This window comes from Cyclopterus lumpus, chromosome 8 (assembly GCF_009769545.1).
Source record: "Cyclopterus lumpus isolate fCycLum1 chromosome 8, fCycLum1.pri, whole genome shotgun sequence".
NCBI lineage: Eukaryota > Metazoa > Chordata > Actinopteri > Perciformes > Cyclopteridae > Cyclopterus > Cyclopterus lumpus.
In genome coordinates this window covers 714,051-732,566 of record NC_046973.1, presented here as the reverse complement: position 1 = coordinate 732,566, position 18,516 = coordinate 714,051, and the positions used below count along the sequence as shown (strand labels likewise).

The window sequence follows — 18,516 nt, the reverse complement described above, 5'->3', positions numbered from 1 at the left end:
TGAGGATCAGGATCTCGTGGTTCTATGAAGAACTGTAAAAACAGTACATTTAATAAAGTTCTCACCTGTTTATTCATTTGATTATTTATGAACCGATTTCAGCCTTTTCTGATTCACTTCTTATTTTATTCATTAGATAAACAAATATATTGATTTGTGAATTTATTTCAATTTGTATCAATTGACAAACAAGTGTGTTGTTTGAACATAACCTGTTCCCTTTAGTTATTCATTAAATATATATTTGGTCACTGAGGAAATGATCGGTTTTTATTTAAGTATATTTGTTTTACACAAAGTAAAAAATCATCTATAATATTGTCTTATGATTATTGTTGCAGCTGGAATCTTCAGACAGGAAACAGTGACTCCTGCTGACCACGGCTTTACAAAATAAAAGCCTCAATATAAGAATTCACAGTTCTTTCTAGGTGTAAAACATTTATTTTGTAAAAACAAAAAGTTCACGTGATGAGAAAATGAGAAGAGGAGCAGTCTGTCACACCAGAGGGGCAGTCTGTCACACCAGAGGGGGAGTCTGTCACACCAGAGGGGGAGTCTGTCACTCCAGAGGGGGAGTCTATCACAGAGGAGCAGTCTGTCACAGAGGAGCAGTCTGTCACAGAGGGGCAGTCTGTCACAGAGGAGCAGTCTGTCACACCAGAGGGGAAGTCTGTTACTCCAGAGGGGGAGTCTATCACAGAGGAGCAGTCTGTCACAGAGGAGCAGTCTGTCACAGAGGGGCAGTCTGTCACAGAGGAGCAGTCTGTCACACCAGAGGGGAAGTCTGTCACTCCAGAGGGGAAGTCTGTCACACCAGAGGGGAAGTCTGTCACACCAGAGGGGAAGTCTATCACACCAGAGGGGCAGTCTATCACACCAGAGGGGCAGTCTGTCACAGAGGAGCAGTCTGTCACAGAGGGGCAGTCTGTCACAGAGGAGCAGTCTGTCACACCAGAGGGGAAGTCTGTCACTCCAGAGGGGAAGTCTGTCACACCAGAGGGGCAGTCTGTCACACCAGAGGGGAAGTCTATCACACCAGAGGGGCAGTCTCTCACACCAGAGGGGCAGTCTGTCACTCCAGAGGAGCAGTCTGTCACACCAGAGGAGCAGTCTGTCACACCAGAGGGGCAGTCTGTCACAGAGGAGCAGTCTGTCACAGAGGGGCAGTCTGTCACAGAGGAGCAGTCTGTCACAGAGGAGCAGTCTGTCACAGAGGGGCAGTCTGTCACAGAGGAGCAGTCTGTCACACCAGAGGGGCAGTCTATCACACCAGAGGGGCAGTCTCTCACACCAGAGGAGCAGTCTGTCACAGAGGAGCAGTCTGTCACAGAGGAGCAGTCTGTCACACCAGAGGGGCAGTCTATCACACCAGAGGGGCAGTCTGTCACAGAGGAGCAGTCTGTCACACCAGAGAGGCAGTCTGTCACACCAGAGGGGCAGTCTGTCACAGAGGAGCAGTCTGTCACACCAGAGGGGCAGCCTGTCACACCAGAGGGGTAGTCTGTCACAGAGGAGCAGTCTGTCACACCAGAGGGGCAGTCTATCACACCAGAGGGGCAGCCTGTCACACCAGAGGGGCAGTCTGTCACAGAGGAGCAGTCTGTCACACCAGAGGGGCAGTCTGTCACACCAGAGGGGCAGTCTATCACACCAGAGGGGCAGTCTGTCACAGAGGAGCAGTCTGTCACAGCAGAGGGGCAGTCTGTCACAGAGGAGCAGTCTGTCACACCAGAGGGGCAGTCTGTCACAGAGGAGCAGTCTGTCACACCAGAGGGGCAGTCTGTCACACCAGAGGGGCAGTCTTTCACTCCAGAGGGGCAGTCTGTCACACCAGAGGGGCAGTCTGTCACACCAGAGGGGCAGTCTGTCACACCAGAGGGGCAGTCTGTCACACCAGAGGAGCAGTCTATCACACCAGAGGGGCAGTCTGTCACAGAGGAGCAGTCTGTCACACCAGAGGGCAGTCTGTCACACCAGAGGGGCAGTCTGTCACACCAGAGGGGCAGTCTTTCACTCCAGAGGGGCAGTCTTTCACTCCAGAGGGGCAGTCTTTCACTCCAGAGGGCTGCTGCTGAGGAACACCAACCAGTCAGTGAGACTGGGATCAGATCTGAGAGGCTGAGAGAGACAGACATGTTTATGAGTCACTATAAAATCATTCATTCACATATATGTGTATGTACGTACATATATATATATACATATATGTGTATACATATATAAATATATATGTATACATATATATGTATGTATACATATATATATATATATATATATATATATATATATATATACACACACATATATATATATAAATATATAAATACACACATACATGAGGTACTATTATCAGTACTACTGGTAATTAATTGTTTTAATTTGACATGAATCCTCATTATTCTGCAGGACTTTCGGTATTCCTTGATACTTGTACACTGTGGTACTCCAAGGTGGGTTCTTTACCTTCAGCCCAGATGTGTCCAGAGGTCGTCCATCTCTGAGCGCCGACAGCAGCCGGGCTGGGCCGGCGCTCGGGTAACCGTCCTCCACCTGCAGGGTGAAGACCAGCAGAGCCGACTTCAGGAAGACGAGGCGCCGCTGAGCCGGACGCCAGTCGATGGCGAAGCTGAGGAGACACGGGGGTCAGAGGTCAACAAGAGATGAAGAACAACTTTCTGTGTTCTGTTTTCTCATCCGCTGGTGGCAAATGCATTCTGGGATATTGGCTGTCCCAAGAACACATAAGTCACATCCTGGCATTTTGACCGAGCTTGGCGAGATGCAGACTTTTGAATTGGAAGAGTACCTGGGCTGCGACTGATGACGCACACAGGTACCCTAGGACACAGGTACACAGGTACCCTAGTACACAGGTAACCTAGTACACACGTACCCTAGTACACAGGTACCCTAGTACACACGTACCCAAGTAAACAGGTACCCTAGTACACACGTACCCTAGTAAACAGGAACCCTAGTACACACGTACCCTAGTACACACGTACCCAAGTAAACAGGTACCCTAGTACACAGGTACCCTAGTACACAGGTAACCTAGTACACACGTACCCTAGTACACAGGTACCCTAGTACACACGTACCCAAGTAAACAGGTACCCTAGTACACAGGTACCCTAGTACACAGGTAACCTAGTACACACGTACCCTAGTACACAGGTACCCTAGTACACACGTACCCAAGTAAACAGGTACCCTAGTACACACGTACCCTAGTAAACAGGAACCCTAGTACACACGTACCCTAGTACACACGTACCCTAGTACACAGGTACCCTAGTAAACAGGTACCCTAGTAAACAGGAACCCTAGTACACACGTACCCTAGTACACACGTACCCTAGTACACAGGTACCCTAGTAAACAGGTACCCTAGTACACACGTACCCTAGTACACACGTACCCTAGTACACAGGTACCCTAGTACACACGTACCCTAGTAAACAGGTACCCTAGTACACAGGTACCCTAGTACACAGGTAACCTAGTACACACGTACCCTAGTACACAGGTACCCTAGTACACACGTACCCTAGTAAACAGGTACCCTAGTACACACGTACCCTAGTACACACGTACCCTAGTACACAGATACCCTAGTACACACGTACCCTAGTAAACAGGTACCCTAGTACACACGTACCCTAGTACACAGGTACCCTAGTACACACGTACCCTAGTAAACAGGTACCCTAGTACACACGTACCCTAGTACACAGGTACCCTAGTACACACGTACCCTAGTAAACAGGTACCCTAGTACACACGTACCCTAGTACACAGGTACCCTAGTAAACAGGTACCCTAGTACACACGTACCCTAGTACACAGGTACCCTAGTACACACGTACCCTAGTAAACAGGTACCCTAGTACACACGTACCCTAGTAAACAGGTACCCTAGTACACACGTACCCTAGTAAACAGGTACCCTAGTACACACGTACCCTAGTACACAGGTAACCTAGTAAACAGGTAACCTAGTACACACGTACCCTAGTACACAGGTACCCTAGTACACACGTACCCTAGTAAACAGGTACCCTAGTACACACGTACCCTAGTAAACAGGTAACCTAGTACACACGTACCCTAGTAAACAGGTAACCTAGTAAACAGGTAACCTAGTACACACGTACCCTAGTACACAGGTACCCTAGTACACACGTACCCTAGTAAACAGGTACCCTAGTACACACGTACCCTAGTAAACAGGTACCCTAGTAAACAGGTAACCTAGTACACACATACCCTAGTACACAGGTACCCTAGTACACACGTACCCTAGTAAACAGGTAACCTAGTACACACATACCCTAGTACACAGGTACCCTAGTACACACGTACCCTAGTAAACAGGTACCCTAGTACACACGTACCCTAGTACACAGGTACCCTAGTACACACATACCCTAATACACACATACCCTAATACACATGTACCCTATTCATTGTCAATTCAATTCAATTCAATTCAGTTTATTTTGTACAGCCCAATATCACAAATCACAAACTCCCCTCAGAGGGCTTTACAATCTGTACACATACGACATCCCTGACCTTTGACCTCACATCGGATCAGGAAAAACTCCCCAAAAATAACCTTTGACAGGGAAAAAAGGGAAGAAACCTTCAGGAGAGCAACAGAGGAGGATCCCTCTCCCCGGATGGACAGATGAATAGATGTCATGTGACCAGATGAACAGAGTTACAGAGTTACATAAACACATTACATGAATATGACAATGTATGAATGGAACTCCAATCCATGAAACAGAAGGAGGTAGAGAGGAGGGGGGGCGGGGCATCAGCAGGGCCAATGGGAGGCCGGCTCACCAGCATCAGACACCTCCAGGTCCAATGGACCCTCTGAGACGTGAAGTCACAACGACTCCGGGGAGGAAGCAGAGTTAATAAGGTGCAATGGAGAGATGTAAATTCATCCATAAGGAGAGAGAGAAGATGAGATAGGGGTTCAGTGTATCCTAAAACATCCCCCAGCAGCCTATAAGCCTATAGCAGCATATCAAGGGGCTGGACCAGGGCAAACCTGATTCAGCCCTAACTATAAGGGCTATCAAAGAGGAAAGTCTTAAGTCTATTCTTGAATGAGGTGACTGTGTCTGCCTCCTGGACTGAAAGTGGAAGCTGGTTCCATAAAAGAGGAGCTTGATAACTGAAGGCTCTGGCTCCCATCCTACTTTTTAGGACTCTAGGAACCACAAGTAGCCCCGCATTTAGTGATCAGCTCTCTAGTGGGGCAATATGGTACTACAAGCTCCTTAAGATATGATGGTGCATCACCAATCAAGGCTTTGTAGGTGAGGAGAAGAATTTTAAATGTGATTCTTGATTTTACAGGGAGCCAGTGCAGAGCAGCTAATACAGGAGTCATGTGATCTCTTTTCTTAGTTTTTGTGAGTACACGAGCTGCAGCATTCTGGATCAACTGGAGGGACTTAAGAGACTTATTAGAGCAGCCTGATAATAAGGAGTTGCAGTAATCTAGTCTGGAAGTAACAAACGCGTGAACCAGCTTTTCTGCATCTTTTTGAGACAAGATGTGCCTGATTTTTTAAATGTTACGTAGATGAAAAAATGCAATCCTTGAGATTTGCTTAACGTGGAGTTAAAGGACAAGTCTCGGTCAAAGATAACTAGATATTCTTTACAGTGGTGTTGGATGCCAGGGCAATGCCGTCTACAGAAACCACATCACCAGATAATTGATCTCTGAGGTGTTCAGGGCCAGTAAAATAACTTCAGTTTTGTCTGAGTTTAACATCAGGAAGTTGCAGGTCATCCATGTTTTTATGTCTTTAAGACATTCTTGAATTTTAGCGATCTGGTTGGTCTCCTCTGGTTTGATCGATAGATATAATTGAGTATCGTCTGCATAGCAATGAAAGTTTATGCAGTGTTTCCTGATAATATTGCCCAAAGGAAGCATATATAAGGTAAATAAAATTGGTCCAAGCACAGAACCTTGTGGAACTCCGTGATTAACGTTGGTGGTCATTGAGGCTTCATCGTTTACAAATACAAACTGAGATCGATCTGATAAATAGGATTTAAACCAACTTAGTGCGGTACCTGAAATGCCAATCAACTGATCCAGTCTCTGTAATAGGATGTCATGATCAATGGTGTTGAACGCAGCACTAAGGTCTAACAAGACCAGTACGGAGATGAGTCCTTTATCAGCACTAAGGTCTAATAATACCAGTACAGAGATGAGTCCTTTATCAGCACTAAGGTCTAACAAGACCAGTACAGAGATGAGTCCATTATCAGCACTAAGGTCTAACAAGACCAGTACAGAGATGAGTCCTTTATCAGCACTAAGGTCTAACAAGACCAGTACAGAGATGAGTCCTTTATCAGCACTAAGGTCTAACAAGACCAGTACAGAGATGAGTCCTTTATCAGCACTAAGGTCTAACAAGACCAGTACAGAGATGAGTCCTTTATCAGCACTAAGATCTAATAATACCAGTACAGAGGTGAGTCCTTTATCAGCACTAAGGTCTAACAAGACCAGTACAGAGATGAGTCCTTTATCAGCACTAAGATCTAATAATACCAGTACAGAGGTGAGTCCTTTATCAGCACTAAGATCTAATAATACCAGTACAGAGGTGAGTCCTTTATCAGCACTAAGGTCTAATAATACCAGTACAGAGGTGAGTCCTTTATCAGCACTAAGATCTAATAATACCAGTACAGAGGTGAGTCCTTTATCAGCACTAAGGTCTAACAAGACCAGTACAGAGATGAGTCCTTTATCAGCACTAAGATCTAATAATACCAGTACGGAGATGAGTCCTTTATCAGCACTAAGGTCTAACAAGACCAGTACAGAGATGAGTCCTTTATCAGCACTAAGATCTAATAATACCAGTACAGAGATGAGTCCTTTATCAGCACTAAGGTCTAACAAGACCAGTACAGAGATGAGTCCTTTATCAGCACTAAGATCTGATAATACCAGTACGGAGATGAGTCCTTTATCAGCACTAAGGTCTAATAATACCAGTACAGAGATGAGTCCTTTATCAGCACTAAGATCTAATAATACCAGTACGGAGATGAGTCCTTTATCAGCACTAAGGTCTAACAAGACCAGTACAGAGATGAGTCCTTTATCAGCACTAAGGTCTAACAAGACCAGTACAGAGATGAGTCCTTTATCAGCACTAAGGTCTAACAAGACCAGTACAGAGATGAGTCCTTTATCAGCACTAAGGTCTAATAATACCAGTACAGAGATGAGTCCTTTATCAGCACTAAGGTCTAACAAGACCAGTACGGAGATGAGTCCTATATCAGCACTAAGATCTAACAAGACCAGTACAGAGATGAGCCCTTTATCTGATGCATTAGGAGGATTAAAGGCAACACGTCTTGAATCAGCCTTGTTGGGATGGGGTCCAAGAGACAGGTAGACGGTTTAGAAGTAGAAACCGTTGAGGACAATTGGTCTAGGTTAATGGGAGAAAAGCTATCCAAATATACACCAGGGCATATAGCCGTTTCCAAGGCAACGCCACTTGAGGACAGATCGGCAGTAGTTGAGGGCAAGAGAGCATCAATCTTGCCTCTAATAGTTCAAATCTTTTCATTGATGAAGTTCATGAAGTCATTACTACTGAGGTCTATAGGAATACACGGCTCCACAGAGCTGTGACTCTCTGTCAGCCTGGCTACAGTGATAAAGAGAACCCTGGGGTTGTTCTTATTTTTCTCTATTACTGATGAGTAATAGGCTGTTCTGGCATTGCGGAGAGCCTTTTTATATGTTTTAAGACTGTCTCTCCAAACTAAGAGTGATTCTTCCAGATTGGTGGAACGCTTTGGTGAAGTTTGCTTTAGGTCGCGGGTCTGAGGGTTCTACCAGGGAGCAAACCTCCTTTGCCTCACTGTCTTCTTCTTCAGAGGGGCTATCAAGTCTAGTGTCATTCTCAGTGAGCCTGTAGCACTATCGACAAGATGATCAATCTGGGACGGACTAAAGTTAGCACAGGAGTCCTCCGTCACATTGAGACGTGGTATTGAATCAAATGCAGAAGGAATCGCTTTTTTAAATGTAGCTACAGCACTGTCAGTTAGACATCTGGTGTAGAAACTTTTGACTAACGGTGTACACTCCGGGAGTATAAACTCAAAAGTTATGAGGTAATGGTCTGACAGAAGAGGGTTCTGTGGGAAGACCTCCAAATGCTCAATGTCAATGCCATATGTTAGAACAAGGTCGAGGGTGTGGCCAAAGCAGTGAGTGGGTTTCTGTACTCTGACAGAAGCCAATCGAGTCCAACAATGAGATAAATGCAGTACTAAGGCAATCATTATCAATATCCACATGAATATTAATATCTCCTACAATAATCACCTTATCAGTTTTAAGGACTAAACTTGATAAACACTCTGAAAATTCAGATATAAATTCTGAATATGGACCTGGTGGCCGGTACAGTATAACAAATATAATTGGCTGTAATGTTTTCCAGGTTGGATGTGAAAGACTAAGAACAAGGCTTTCAAATGAGTTTATAATAGGCTTGAGTCAAAGATCGCTGCTACTCCACCTCCTCGGCCGGTGCCTCGAGGAATGTGAGTATTAATATGACTTGGAGGAGTTGATTCATTTAGGCTGACATATTCTTCATGGCTCAGCCAGGTTTCAGTAAGACACAATAAATCAATGTGATTGTCTGATATTAAATCATTTACTAATACAGCTTTAGATGACAGAGATCTAATATTTAGGAGTCCACATTTAATTATCCTGTTTTGTTGCACTTTTGCAGTAGTGATGTTAACCTGTATGAGGTTATTTAGTATGACTCCTCTTCTGGTTACTTTTGATTTAATTAATTTAAGTGGCCGTGGGACAGACACAGTCTCTATAGAGTTAAGGTTAAGGGTGGGTAACTGCTCCAATGGAAGTGCAGAGAAGGGTGGAAGACTACAACTCTGCTTCTGCTTCCTGATCTGAACTCTGGGTCATGGATTAAGTCCGTTAATCAACTTGGCCATGTTCACAGAAATGAGACGCGCTCCATCCCAAGTGGGATGAATGCCGTCTGGACTCATCAGATCAGGCTTTCCCCAGAAAGTCCTCTAGTTATCTATGTAGCCCACATTGTTTGCTGGGCACCACCTGGACAACCAGCAGTTGAATGACGACATGCGGCTATACATGTCATCATTGATCAGATTGGGGAGAGGGCCAGAGAAAACTACGGTGTCCGACATTGTCTTGGCATAAGTACACACCGATTCCACATTAATTTTAGTGACCTCCGACCGCCGCAGTCGGGAGTCATTACCGCCGGCGTGTATTATAATCTTACTGTAACTACGCTCATCTTTAGCCAGCAGTTTTAAACAAGATTCAATGTCGCCCGCTCTGGCCCCCGGGATGCATCTGACTTTGATCCCTGGCTTCCCTATCTTCACGTTTCTGACTATGGAGCTACCTATAACCATAGTGGGTTTCTCAGCGGGTGTGTCGCTGAGTGAGGAAAACTGGTTTGAAACGTGAAGAGGTTGGCAGTGCTCAGTGGGCTTCTGTTTAGACTTAAAACCCCTTGGAACAGTCACCCAGCCATCCGGCTGCTCGGGGGCTGCCGGGGGACAGCTAACAGAGGCTAATGCTAAAGGCTCCGCACCGGCTATGGGGGGAGGCGGGCTAACTAGCGTAACCGTCTGAGCTTCGATGGTGCGGAGCCGTGCATCTAACCCACTTAGAACTGCCTCCAACCAGCCAATGAACTACACTTGTTGCATGTACCGTTATCATTTAGGGAGGCAGAGGAATAGCTCTACATGAGACACTCTGAGCAAGAGGGAGCGGGAGGGGGAGAAGAAAACATCGCGAGCTGCTAAGCTAGCAACCGGAAGTGATGCACAAGTACACAGGTACACAAGGACACAAGTACCAACGTACCCTAGGACACCGGTACCCTAGTACACACGTACCCTAGTACACAGGTACCCTAGTACACAAGTACACAAGTACCCTAGGACACAAGTACACAGGTACACACGTACCCTACTACAGACAAGAACGCATATTGAGAAACGGCCAGAGATTCAGAAGCCTCTAGTTCTGCGTTCTCCATCGGCATTTTGTTTTTTTATCAACCAGTGAACAGGAAGTGACCATATGTGGACTGAGGAGGAGTGACGTAGAGACCTGTCCATCACCTTATAGCCCCGCTCCTAAAGCTTCCCCTGCTTTATGGTCTGTTTGACTCTTAATGACCATAAGAGATTGAGACCATAAACTAATGTTTACAATGTTTACTGAGGGAATAAATGTAATAAAAGTAGAGTTATTTATATAGACTTCTATACAACCAGAGGAGTCGCCCCCTGGTGGTCAGGAGAGAGAATGCAGCTTTAACACATGAAGCATAGACTTCTATACAACCAGAGGAGTCGCCCCCTGGTGGTCAGGAGAGAGAATGCAGCTTTAACACATGAAGCATAGACTTCTATACAACCAGAGGAGTCGCCCCCTGGTGGTCAGGAGAGAGAATGCAGCTTTAGCACATGAAGCATAGACTTCTATACAACCAGAGGAGTCGCCCCCTGGTGGTCAGGAGAGAGAATGCAGCCTTTTACCTATATCTCAGTCTCTGGATCTCAGAAAGCAGCTGGAACTGACCCAGGTAACGCTGCATCACCTCCAGCAAGGCAGCGCTCAGTTCAGACCGCCGGCCCGACAGGCCGTCCTCCACCAAACCAGCAGGGCCCTTCCTCACCTGCAAAGATACCCTGTCACTTTAAGAAGGACCAACCAATCACCAAAGACACACTGTCGCTTTAAGAATGGCCAACCAATCAGCAGACAGGCGGATGAGTGAATGAGGAAGTGACCTGCAGTGTGAAGCGGTCGCCGTGGCTCCAGGTGACCGACAACTTCAGTAGTTCCGGCTCATTAGACAACATATCTATAGAGGGGCGTGGCCTGAGCTCCAGACACAGCTCTGATTGGCTGAATGACAGCAGGTTGATCTGCATGACGTCCTGTAAGGAAGAGACGTACACCTGCAGCCTTACAGGTGACAACAAGTTAGTGACCAATCAGAACGACCGAATGACGGCCATGTGACCTGTGACTCACTCATCTCTGATTTGCTGACAGCTGATCAGCTGACAGAGCGCAGCCTCTGACTCCGCCCTCAGCTGGTTTAGCTGATGGTCGCATAACTGCAACGCATTCTGGGCCTTCTGCAGAGACTCCTCCAGCATTTCATACTGCTGCTTCTGAAGGAGAAAAGGGGACCAGGAGAGGAGAAGATGAGGCAAGGAGAGGAAACAAGGAGCAGACCAGAGGAGACAAGAGGAATAAAGGAGAGAAGAGTCTGTATGTTTATATTTATAACTGTGTGTGTGTGTGTGTGTGTGTCACCTTGCTCTCCAGCTGTTGGATCAGCTGTGTGAGTGTGTGTCTTTTGTTGTGTATTTGTTGGACTTTGTCCTGCAACGATCTGAGCAGAGTCTCCATCTCCTCTGTCCTCGACCTGCTGTCTCCTTTCAGAGACTTCCACCTGCTGCGCGCCCCGCCCCCTACACACACACACATTACATTATATATATATATACACACACACACATATATATATATATATATATATATATATATGTGTTCTCTGGGTACTGTGTTATATGGGTACTGTGTTCTCTGGGTACTGTGTGTTCTATGGGTACTGTGTGTTCTCTGGGTACTGTGTGTTCTATGGGTACTGTGTGTTCTCTGGGTACTGTGTGTTCTATGGGTACTGTGTGTTCTCTGGGTACTGTGTGTTCTCTGGGTACTGTGTGTTCTATGGGTACTGTGTTCTCTGGGTACTGTGTGTTCTATGGGTACTGTGTTCTCTGGGTACTGTGTGTTCTATGGGTACTGTGTGTTCTATGGGTACTGTGTTCTATGGGTACTGTGTTCTCTGGGTACTGTGTGTTCTCTGGGTACTGTGTGTTCTATGGGTACTGTGTGTTCTCTGGGTACTGTGTGTTCTATGGGTACTGTGTTCTCTGGGTACTGTGTGTTCTATGGGTACTGTGTTCTCTGGGTACTGTGTGTTCTATGGGTACTGTGTTCTCTGGGTACTGTGTGTTCTATGGGTACTGTGTTCTCTGGGTACTGTGTGTTCTCTGGGTACTGTGTGTTCTATGGGTACTGTGTTCTCTGGGTACTGTGTGTTCTCTGGGTACTGTGTGTTCTATGGGTACTGTGTTCTCTGGGTACTGTGTGTTCTATGGGTACTGTGTTCTCTGGGTACTGTGTGTTCTCTGGGTACTGTGTTCTCTGGGTACTGTGTGTTCTCTGAGTACTGTGTGTTCTATGGGTACTGTGTGTTCTATGGGTACTGTGTGTTCTCTGGGTACTGTGTGTTCTCTGGGTACTGTGTGTTCTATGGGTACTGTGTTCTCTGGGTACTGTGTGTTCTATGGGTACTGTGTGTTCTCTGGGTACTGTGTGTTCTATGGGTACTGTGTTCTATGGGTACTGTGTTCTCTGGGTACTGTGTGTTCTCTGGGTACTGTGTGTTCTATGGGTACTGTGTTCTCTGGGTACTGTGTGTTCTCTGGGTACTGTGTGTTCTATGGGTACTGTGTGTTCTCTGGGTACTGTGTTCTCTGGGTACTGTGTGTTCTCTGAGTACTGTGTGTTCTATGGGTACTGTGTGTTCTCTGGGTACTGTGTGTTCTCTGGGTACTGTGTGTTCTCTGGGTACTGTGTGTTCTATGGGTACTGTGTTCTATGGGTACTGTGTTCTCTGGGTACTGTGTGTTCTCTGGGTACTGTGTGTTCTCTGAGTACTGTGTGTTCTATGAGTACTGTGTGTTCTCTGAGTACTGTGTGTTCTATGGGTACTGTGTGTTCTATGGGTACTGTGTTCTCTGGGTACTGTGTGTTCTCTGGGTACTGTGTGTTCTATGGGTACTGTGTGTTCTATGGGTACTGTGTTCTATGGGTACTGTGTTCTCTGGGTACTGTGTGTTCTCTGGGTACTGTGTGTTCTATGGGTACTGTGTGTTCTCTGGGTACTGTGTGTTCTATGGGTACTGTGTTCTCTGGGTACTGTGTGTTCTATGGGTACTGTGTTCTCTGGGTACTGTGTGTTCTATGGGTACTGTGTTCTCTGGGTACTGTGTGTTCTCTGGGTACTGTGTGTTCTATGGGTACTGTGTTCTCTGGGTACTGTGTGTTCTCTGGGTACTGTGTGTTCTATGGGTACTGTGTTCTCTGGGTACTGTGTGTTCTATGGGTACTGTGTTCTCTGGGTACTGTGTGTTCTCTGGGTACTGTGTTCTCTGGGTACTGTGTGTTCTCTGAGTACTGTGTGTTCTATGGGTACTGTGTGTTCTATGGGTACTGTGTGTTCTCTGGGTACTGTGTGTTCTCTGGGTACTGTGTGTTCTATGGGTACTGTGTTCTCTGGGTACTGTGTGTTCTATGGGTACTGTGTGTTCTCTGGGTACTGTGTGTTCTATGGGTACTGTGTTCTATGGGTACTGTGTTCTCTGGGTACTGTGTGTTCTCTGGGTACTGTGTGTTCTATGGGTACTGTGTTCTCTGGGTACTGTGTGTTCTCTGGGTACTGTGTGTTCTATGGGTACTGTGTGTTCTCTGGGTACTGTGTTCTCTGGGTACTGTGTGTTCTCTGAGTACTGTGTGTTCTATGGGTACTGTGTGTTCTCTGGGTACTGTGTGTTCTCTGGGTACTGTGTGTTCTCTGGGTACTGTGTGTTCTATGGGTACTGTGTTCTATGGGTACTGTGTTCTCTGGGTACTGTGTGTTCTCTGGGTACTGTGTGTTCTCTGAGTACTGTGTGTTCTATGAGTACTGTGTGTTCTCTGAGTACTGTGTGTTCTATGGGTACTGTGTGTTCTATGGGTACTGTGTTCTCTGGGTACTGTGTGTTCTCTGGGTACTGTGTGTTCTCTGAGTACTGTGTGTTCTCTGAGTACTATGTGTTCTATGGGTACTGTGTTCTCTGGGTACTGTGTGTTCTCTGGGTACTGTGTTCTCTGAGTACTATGTGTTCTCTGGGTACTGTGTTCTCTGGGTACTGTGTGTTCTCTGAGTACTGTGTGTTCTCTGAGTACTATGTGTTCTATGGGTACTGTGTTCTCTGGGTACTGTGTGTTCTCTGAGTACTGTGTGTTCTATGGGTACTGTGTGTTCCATGGGTACTGTGTTCTCTGGGTACTGTGTTCTCTGGGTACTGTGTTCTATGGGTACTGTGTTCTATGGGTACTGTGTGTTCTCTGAGTACTGTGTGTTCTCTGGGTACTGTGTGTTCTCTGGGTACTGTGTGTTCTCTGGGTACTGTGTGTTCTATGGGTACTGTGTGTTCTCTGAGAACTGTGTGTTCTCTGGGTACTGTGTGTTCTCTGGGTACTGTGTGTTCTATGGGTACTGTGTGTTCTCTGAGTACTGTGTGTTCTCTGAGTACTGTGTGTTCTCTGGGTACTGTGTGTTCTCTGGGTACTGTGTGTTCTCTGGGTACTGTGTGTTCTCTGGGTACTGTGTTCTCTGGGTACTGTGTTCTATGGGTACTGTGTGTTCTCTGAGTACTGTGTGTTCTCTGGGTACTGTGTGTTCTCTGAGTACTGTGTGTTCTCTGAGTACTGTGTGTTCTCTGGGTACTGTGTGTTCTCTGGGTACTGTGTTCTCTGGGTACTGTGTGTTCTCTGGGTACTGTGTGTTCTCTGGGTACTGTGTGTTCTCTGGGTACTGTGTGTTCTCTGGGTACTGTGTGTTCTCTGGGTACTGTGTGTTCTCTGGGTACTGTGTTCTCTGGGTACTGTGTGTTCTCTGGGTACTGTGTGTTCTCTGGGTACTGTGTGTTCTCTGGGTACTGTGTTCTCTGGGTACTGTGTGTTCTCTGAGTACTGTGTGTTCTATGGGTACTGTGTGTTCTATGGGTACTGTGTGTTCTCTGGGTACTGTGTGTTCTCTGAGTACTGTGTGTTCTATGGGTACTGTGTTCTCTGAGTACTATGTGTTCTCTGGGTACTGTGTTCTCTGGGTACTGTGTGTTCTCTGAGTACTGTGTGTTCTCTGAGTACTATGTGTTCTATGGGTACTGTGTTCTCTGGGTACTGTGTGTTCTCTGAGTACTGTGTGTTCTATGGGTACTGTGTGTTCCATGGGTACTGTGTTCTCTGGGTACTGTGTTCTCTGGGTACTGTGTTCTATGGGTACTGTGTTCTATGGGTACTGTGTGTTCTCTGAGTACTGTGTGTTCTCTGGGTACTGTGTGTTCTCTGGGTACTGTGTGTTCTCTGGGTACTGTGTGTTCTATGGGTACTGTGTGTTCTCTGAGTACTGTGTGTTCTCTGGGTACTGTGTGTTCTCTGGGTACTGTGTGTTCTATGGGTACTGTGTGTTCTCTGAGTACTGTGTGTTCTCTGGGTACTGTGTGTTCTCTGGGTACTGTGTGTTCTCTGGGTACTGTGTGTTCTCTGGGTACTGTGTTCTCTGGGTACTGTGTTCTATGGGTACTGTGTGTTCTCTGAGTACTGTGTGTTCTCTGAGTACTGTGTGTTCTCTGAGTACTGTGTGTTCTCTGGGTACTGTGTGTTCTCTGGGTACTGTGTTCTCTGGGTACTGTGTGTTCTCTGGGTACTGTGTGTTCTCTGGGTACTGTGTGTTCTCTGGGTACTGTGTGTTCTCTGGGTACTGTGTGTTCTCTGGGTACTGTGTTCTCTGGGTACTGTGTGTTCTCTGGGTACTGTGTGTTCTCTGGGTACTGTGTTCTCTGGGTACTGTGTGTTCTCTGAGTACTGTGTGTTCTATGGGTACTGTGTGTTCTATGGGTACTGTGTGTTCTATGGGTACTGTGTGTTCTCTGGGTACTGTGTGTTCTCTGAGTACTGTGTGTTCTATGGGTACTGTGTGTTCTCTGGGTACTGTGTTCTCTGGGTACTGTGTGTTCTCTGAGTACTGTGTGTTCTATGGGTACTGTGTGTTCTATGGGTACTGTGTGTTCTCTGGGTACTGTGTGTTCTCTGGGTACTGTGTTTACCAGGCTGGGGGGGGCAGGGTTGTGTCATCAGTTGCTGGGCAGACTCCAGCCCCTCCAGCAGCGACATCATGGAGTCCAGAACAAACAGCTGACGACCCAGAACCTTCTGGACCCGTCTGCTGTCCTACAGACACAAACATGTGGCTGATCAGTGGAGATCCATCGTTATTGATCATGTGGCTGTATGAACACATTGATACATACATATACACACACTATTATGTGTTTTATTCTGCATTATGAGTACTTTTAGTGCTTTAAGTATATTTTGATGGTAACTTTTGTAAGACACAGAGTATTTGCACACTGTGACATTACTACTTGTCCAGATAAAAGGTACAACAGACCGTCAGGTGGAGAACCATCCTAGCTGCTTCAGGCGGTTCTGAGTCTCTGCAGGAACCCAAGAGAACCGGATCACAGCACTGCAGGACCCTGGACACAGAGCACAGGTACATGTACTTAGCTACTGGTACTTGGAGGCAGGTCATGGTACTTCTCCACTACTCTTTACTGTACTACATCTCAGAGGTACATGTAATACTCTATATTATCTCAGAGGTACATGTAGTACCCTTTATTGTACCACATCTCAGAGGTAGATGTTAGTACTCTTTATTGTACCACATCTCAGAGGTAGATGTTAGTACTCTTTATTGTACCACATCTCAAAGGTAGATGTTAGTACTCTTTATTGTACCACATCTCAGAGGTACATGTAGTACTCTTTATTGTACCACATCTCAGAGGTACATGTAGTACTCTTTATTGTACCACATCTCAGAGGTAGATGTTAGTACTCTTCATGTACGCTAGTACTCTTAATATACTCATTAGCAGCCGTTAGCTTCTGCTAGCTAACTGACGCAGCCGCTTTAGTTGCAAACTTCTAAACATTAAAACACAACGTGGAAGTTAAATGACATGTTAAACATTTTATCTGAAGCATGTTGAAACGTTTGAAACACAGGGTTTAATGTTTATTAAACGTTAGAGACTTACGCTCGCGCTTCAGCCATTTCTGTTTTCAAATACCCGTGGCACCACGATCTGATTAGCCTGTTGATGGTGACGTCAAGCGATCTGATTGGCCTGTTGATGGGGACGTTAGGCGATCTGATTGGCCTGTTGATGGTGACGTCAAGCGATCTGATTGGCCTGTTCAGACGCAGCATGTTGAACCAATCAGGAATTCCTTTTGAAAACTCTTTATTGAGAATGTGGTCATTCACAGTAACACAAATAGGGTCCGTTTCTCAATATGCGTTCTTGTCCGTACTTGTTGACTTTTTCTAAATACTGTTGAGTCACGGAATGTAATTTTAGGAAGTTTTCAGGCGAGAAGTTATTAGTTTAATCATGAAGTCTGTTGTCGGTTTGTCGAGATTCAACCGATAAAAAATATCCTCCGCCGGTTTCGGAGAGTTGAGGTCCGGCTCTCGGCCCGGTGAGCCTGCAGCACCGGGCGGTCAGCGCTCAGTGAGGCCGCCGAGAACAGCCTGATGTCGGCAGGACTTTAAACGATCCGCTGGCTCTGATGTCTCCGGAGCGGTTACACATGAGATATCATTAAGGTTTAGAGCACAAAGAGTTTATTATTATTTATTATTATTAGTTAAACCCTCTAACTGAGGGTTGCAATTACATGTGTTAATATAACTATATATATATATATATATATATATATATATATATATATATATATAAATAAATTTAAACACAATTCAAAATAAAATAATTATATTTTAAAGGAAAACGAAAAAAGGAGGGTTGTCATATTTAATTTACAATGAATAATTGGAGTAAACTCATGAGCACGAACAGCTGACACGTCATCAAGTTCGCTGCTGTTCCAGAGTCCTGGGTCCTCCCGGACTCCGGAGTCCTGGGTCCTCCCGGACTCCGGAGTCCTGGGTCCTCCCGGACTCCGGAGTCCTGGGTCCTCCCGGACTCCAAAAGAACACACGTCTGTACACAGAGAAACGGCCTCAGGCTCGTGCGTTAGAGCCTGGAATCCAGACGAGAGCAGGCGGCCGCTGCAGGGGGCGTGGCCAAGAAAGAAGTCAATGTTCGGGAAGTCAATGTTCGGGAAGTCAATGTTCAGGAAGTCGGTATTCAGGAAGTCAGTGTTCGGGAAGTCAATGTTCAGGAAGTCAGTGTTCAGGAAGTCAGTGTTCGGGAAGTCAATGTTCAGGAAGTCGGTATTCAGGAAGTCAATGTTCGGGAAGTCAGTGTTCAGGAAGTCGGTATTCAGGAAGTCACTGTTCAGGAAGTCACTGTTCAGGAAGTCAGTGTTCAGGAAGTCGGTATTCAGGAAGTCAATGTTCGGGAAGTCAGTGTTCGGGAAGTCAATGTTCGGGAAGTCAATGTTCGGGAAGTCAATGTTCAGGAAGTCGGTATTCAGGAAGTCACTGTTCAGGAAGTCAGTGTTCAGGAAGTCGGTATTCA

The 18,516-nt window shown here is 46.0% G+C and overlaps 1 protein-coding gene across 1 annotated transcript; it reads right to left on the bottom strand.

Moving 5' to 3' along the window:
* Nucleotides 1-424: 424 nt before the first annotated feature.
* On the bottom strand, nucleotides 425-17,248 carry si:dkey-225f5.4. Its single transcript, XM_034538889.1, has 9 exons — nucleotides 17,071-17,248; nucleotides 16,416-16,503; nucleotides 16,069-16,192; nucleotides 11,441-11,598; nucleotides 11,153-11,295; nucleotides 10,906-11,083; nucleotides 10,651-10,790; nucleotides 2,467-2,629; nucleotides 425-2,121 (listed from the first exon to the last, which is right to left on the bottom strand). The coding sequence occupies exons 1-9, from the start codon at nucleotides 17,241-17,243 to the stop codon at nucleotides 2,056-2,058; spliced, it is 1,233 nt and encodes a 410-aa protein (XP_034394780.1). The 5' UTR covers nucleotides 17,244-17,248; the 3' UTR covers nucleotides 425-2,055.
* Between the last annotated feature and the right edge of the window lie 1,268 nt (nucleotides 17,249-18,516).

What these genes read in the sequence shown, in the direction of transcription:
- si:dkey-225f5.4 (XM_034538889.1), bottom strand. Translation starts at nt 17,243, where the DNA reads ATGCTGCGTCTGAACAGGCCAATCAGATCGCTTGACGTCACCATCAAC. An exon ending in TCCAACAGCTGGAGAGCAAG is followed by an intron (nt 11,296 to 11,440) that starts GTGACACACACA and finishes TTTCTCCTTCAG; the next exon opens with AAGCAGCAGTATGAAATGCT. An exon ending in ATCCAGAGACTGAGATATAG is followed by an intron (nt 2,630 to 10,650) that starts GTAAAAGGCTGC and finishes GTGTCTCCTCAG; the next exon opens with CTTCGCCATCGACTGGCGTC.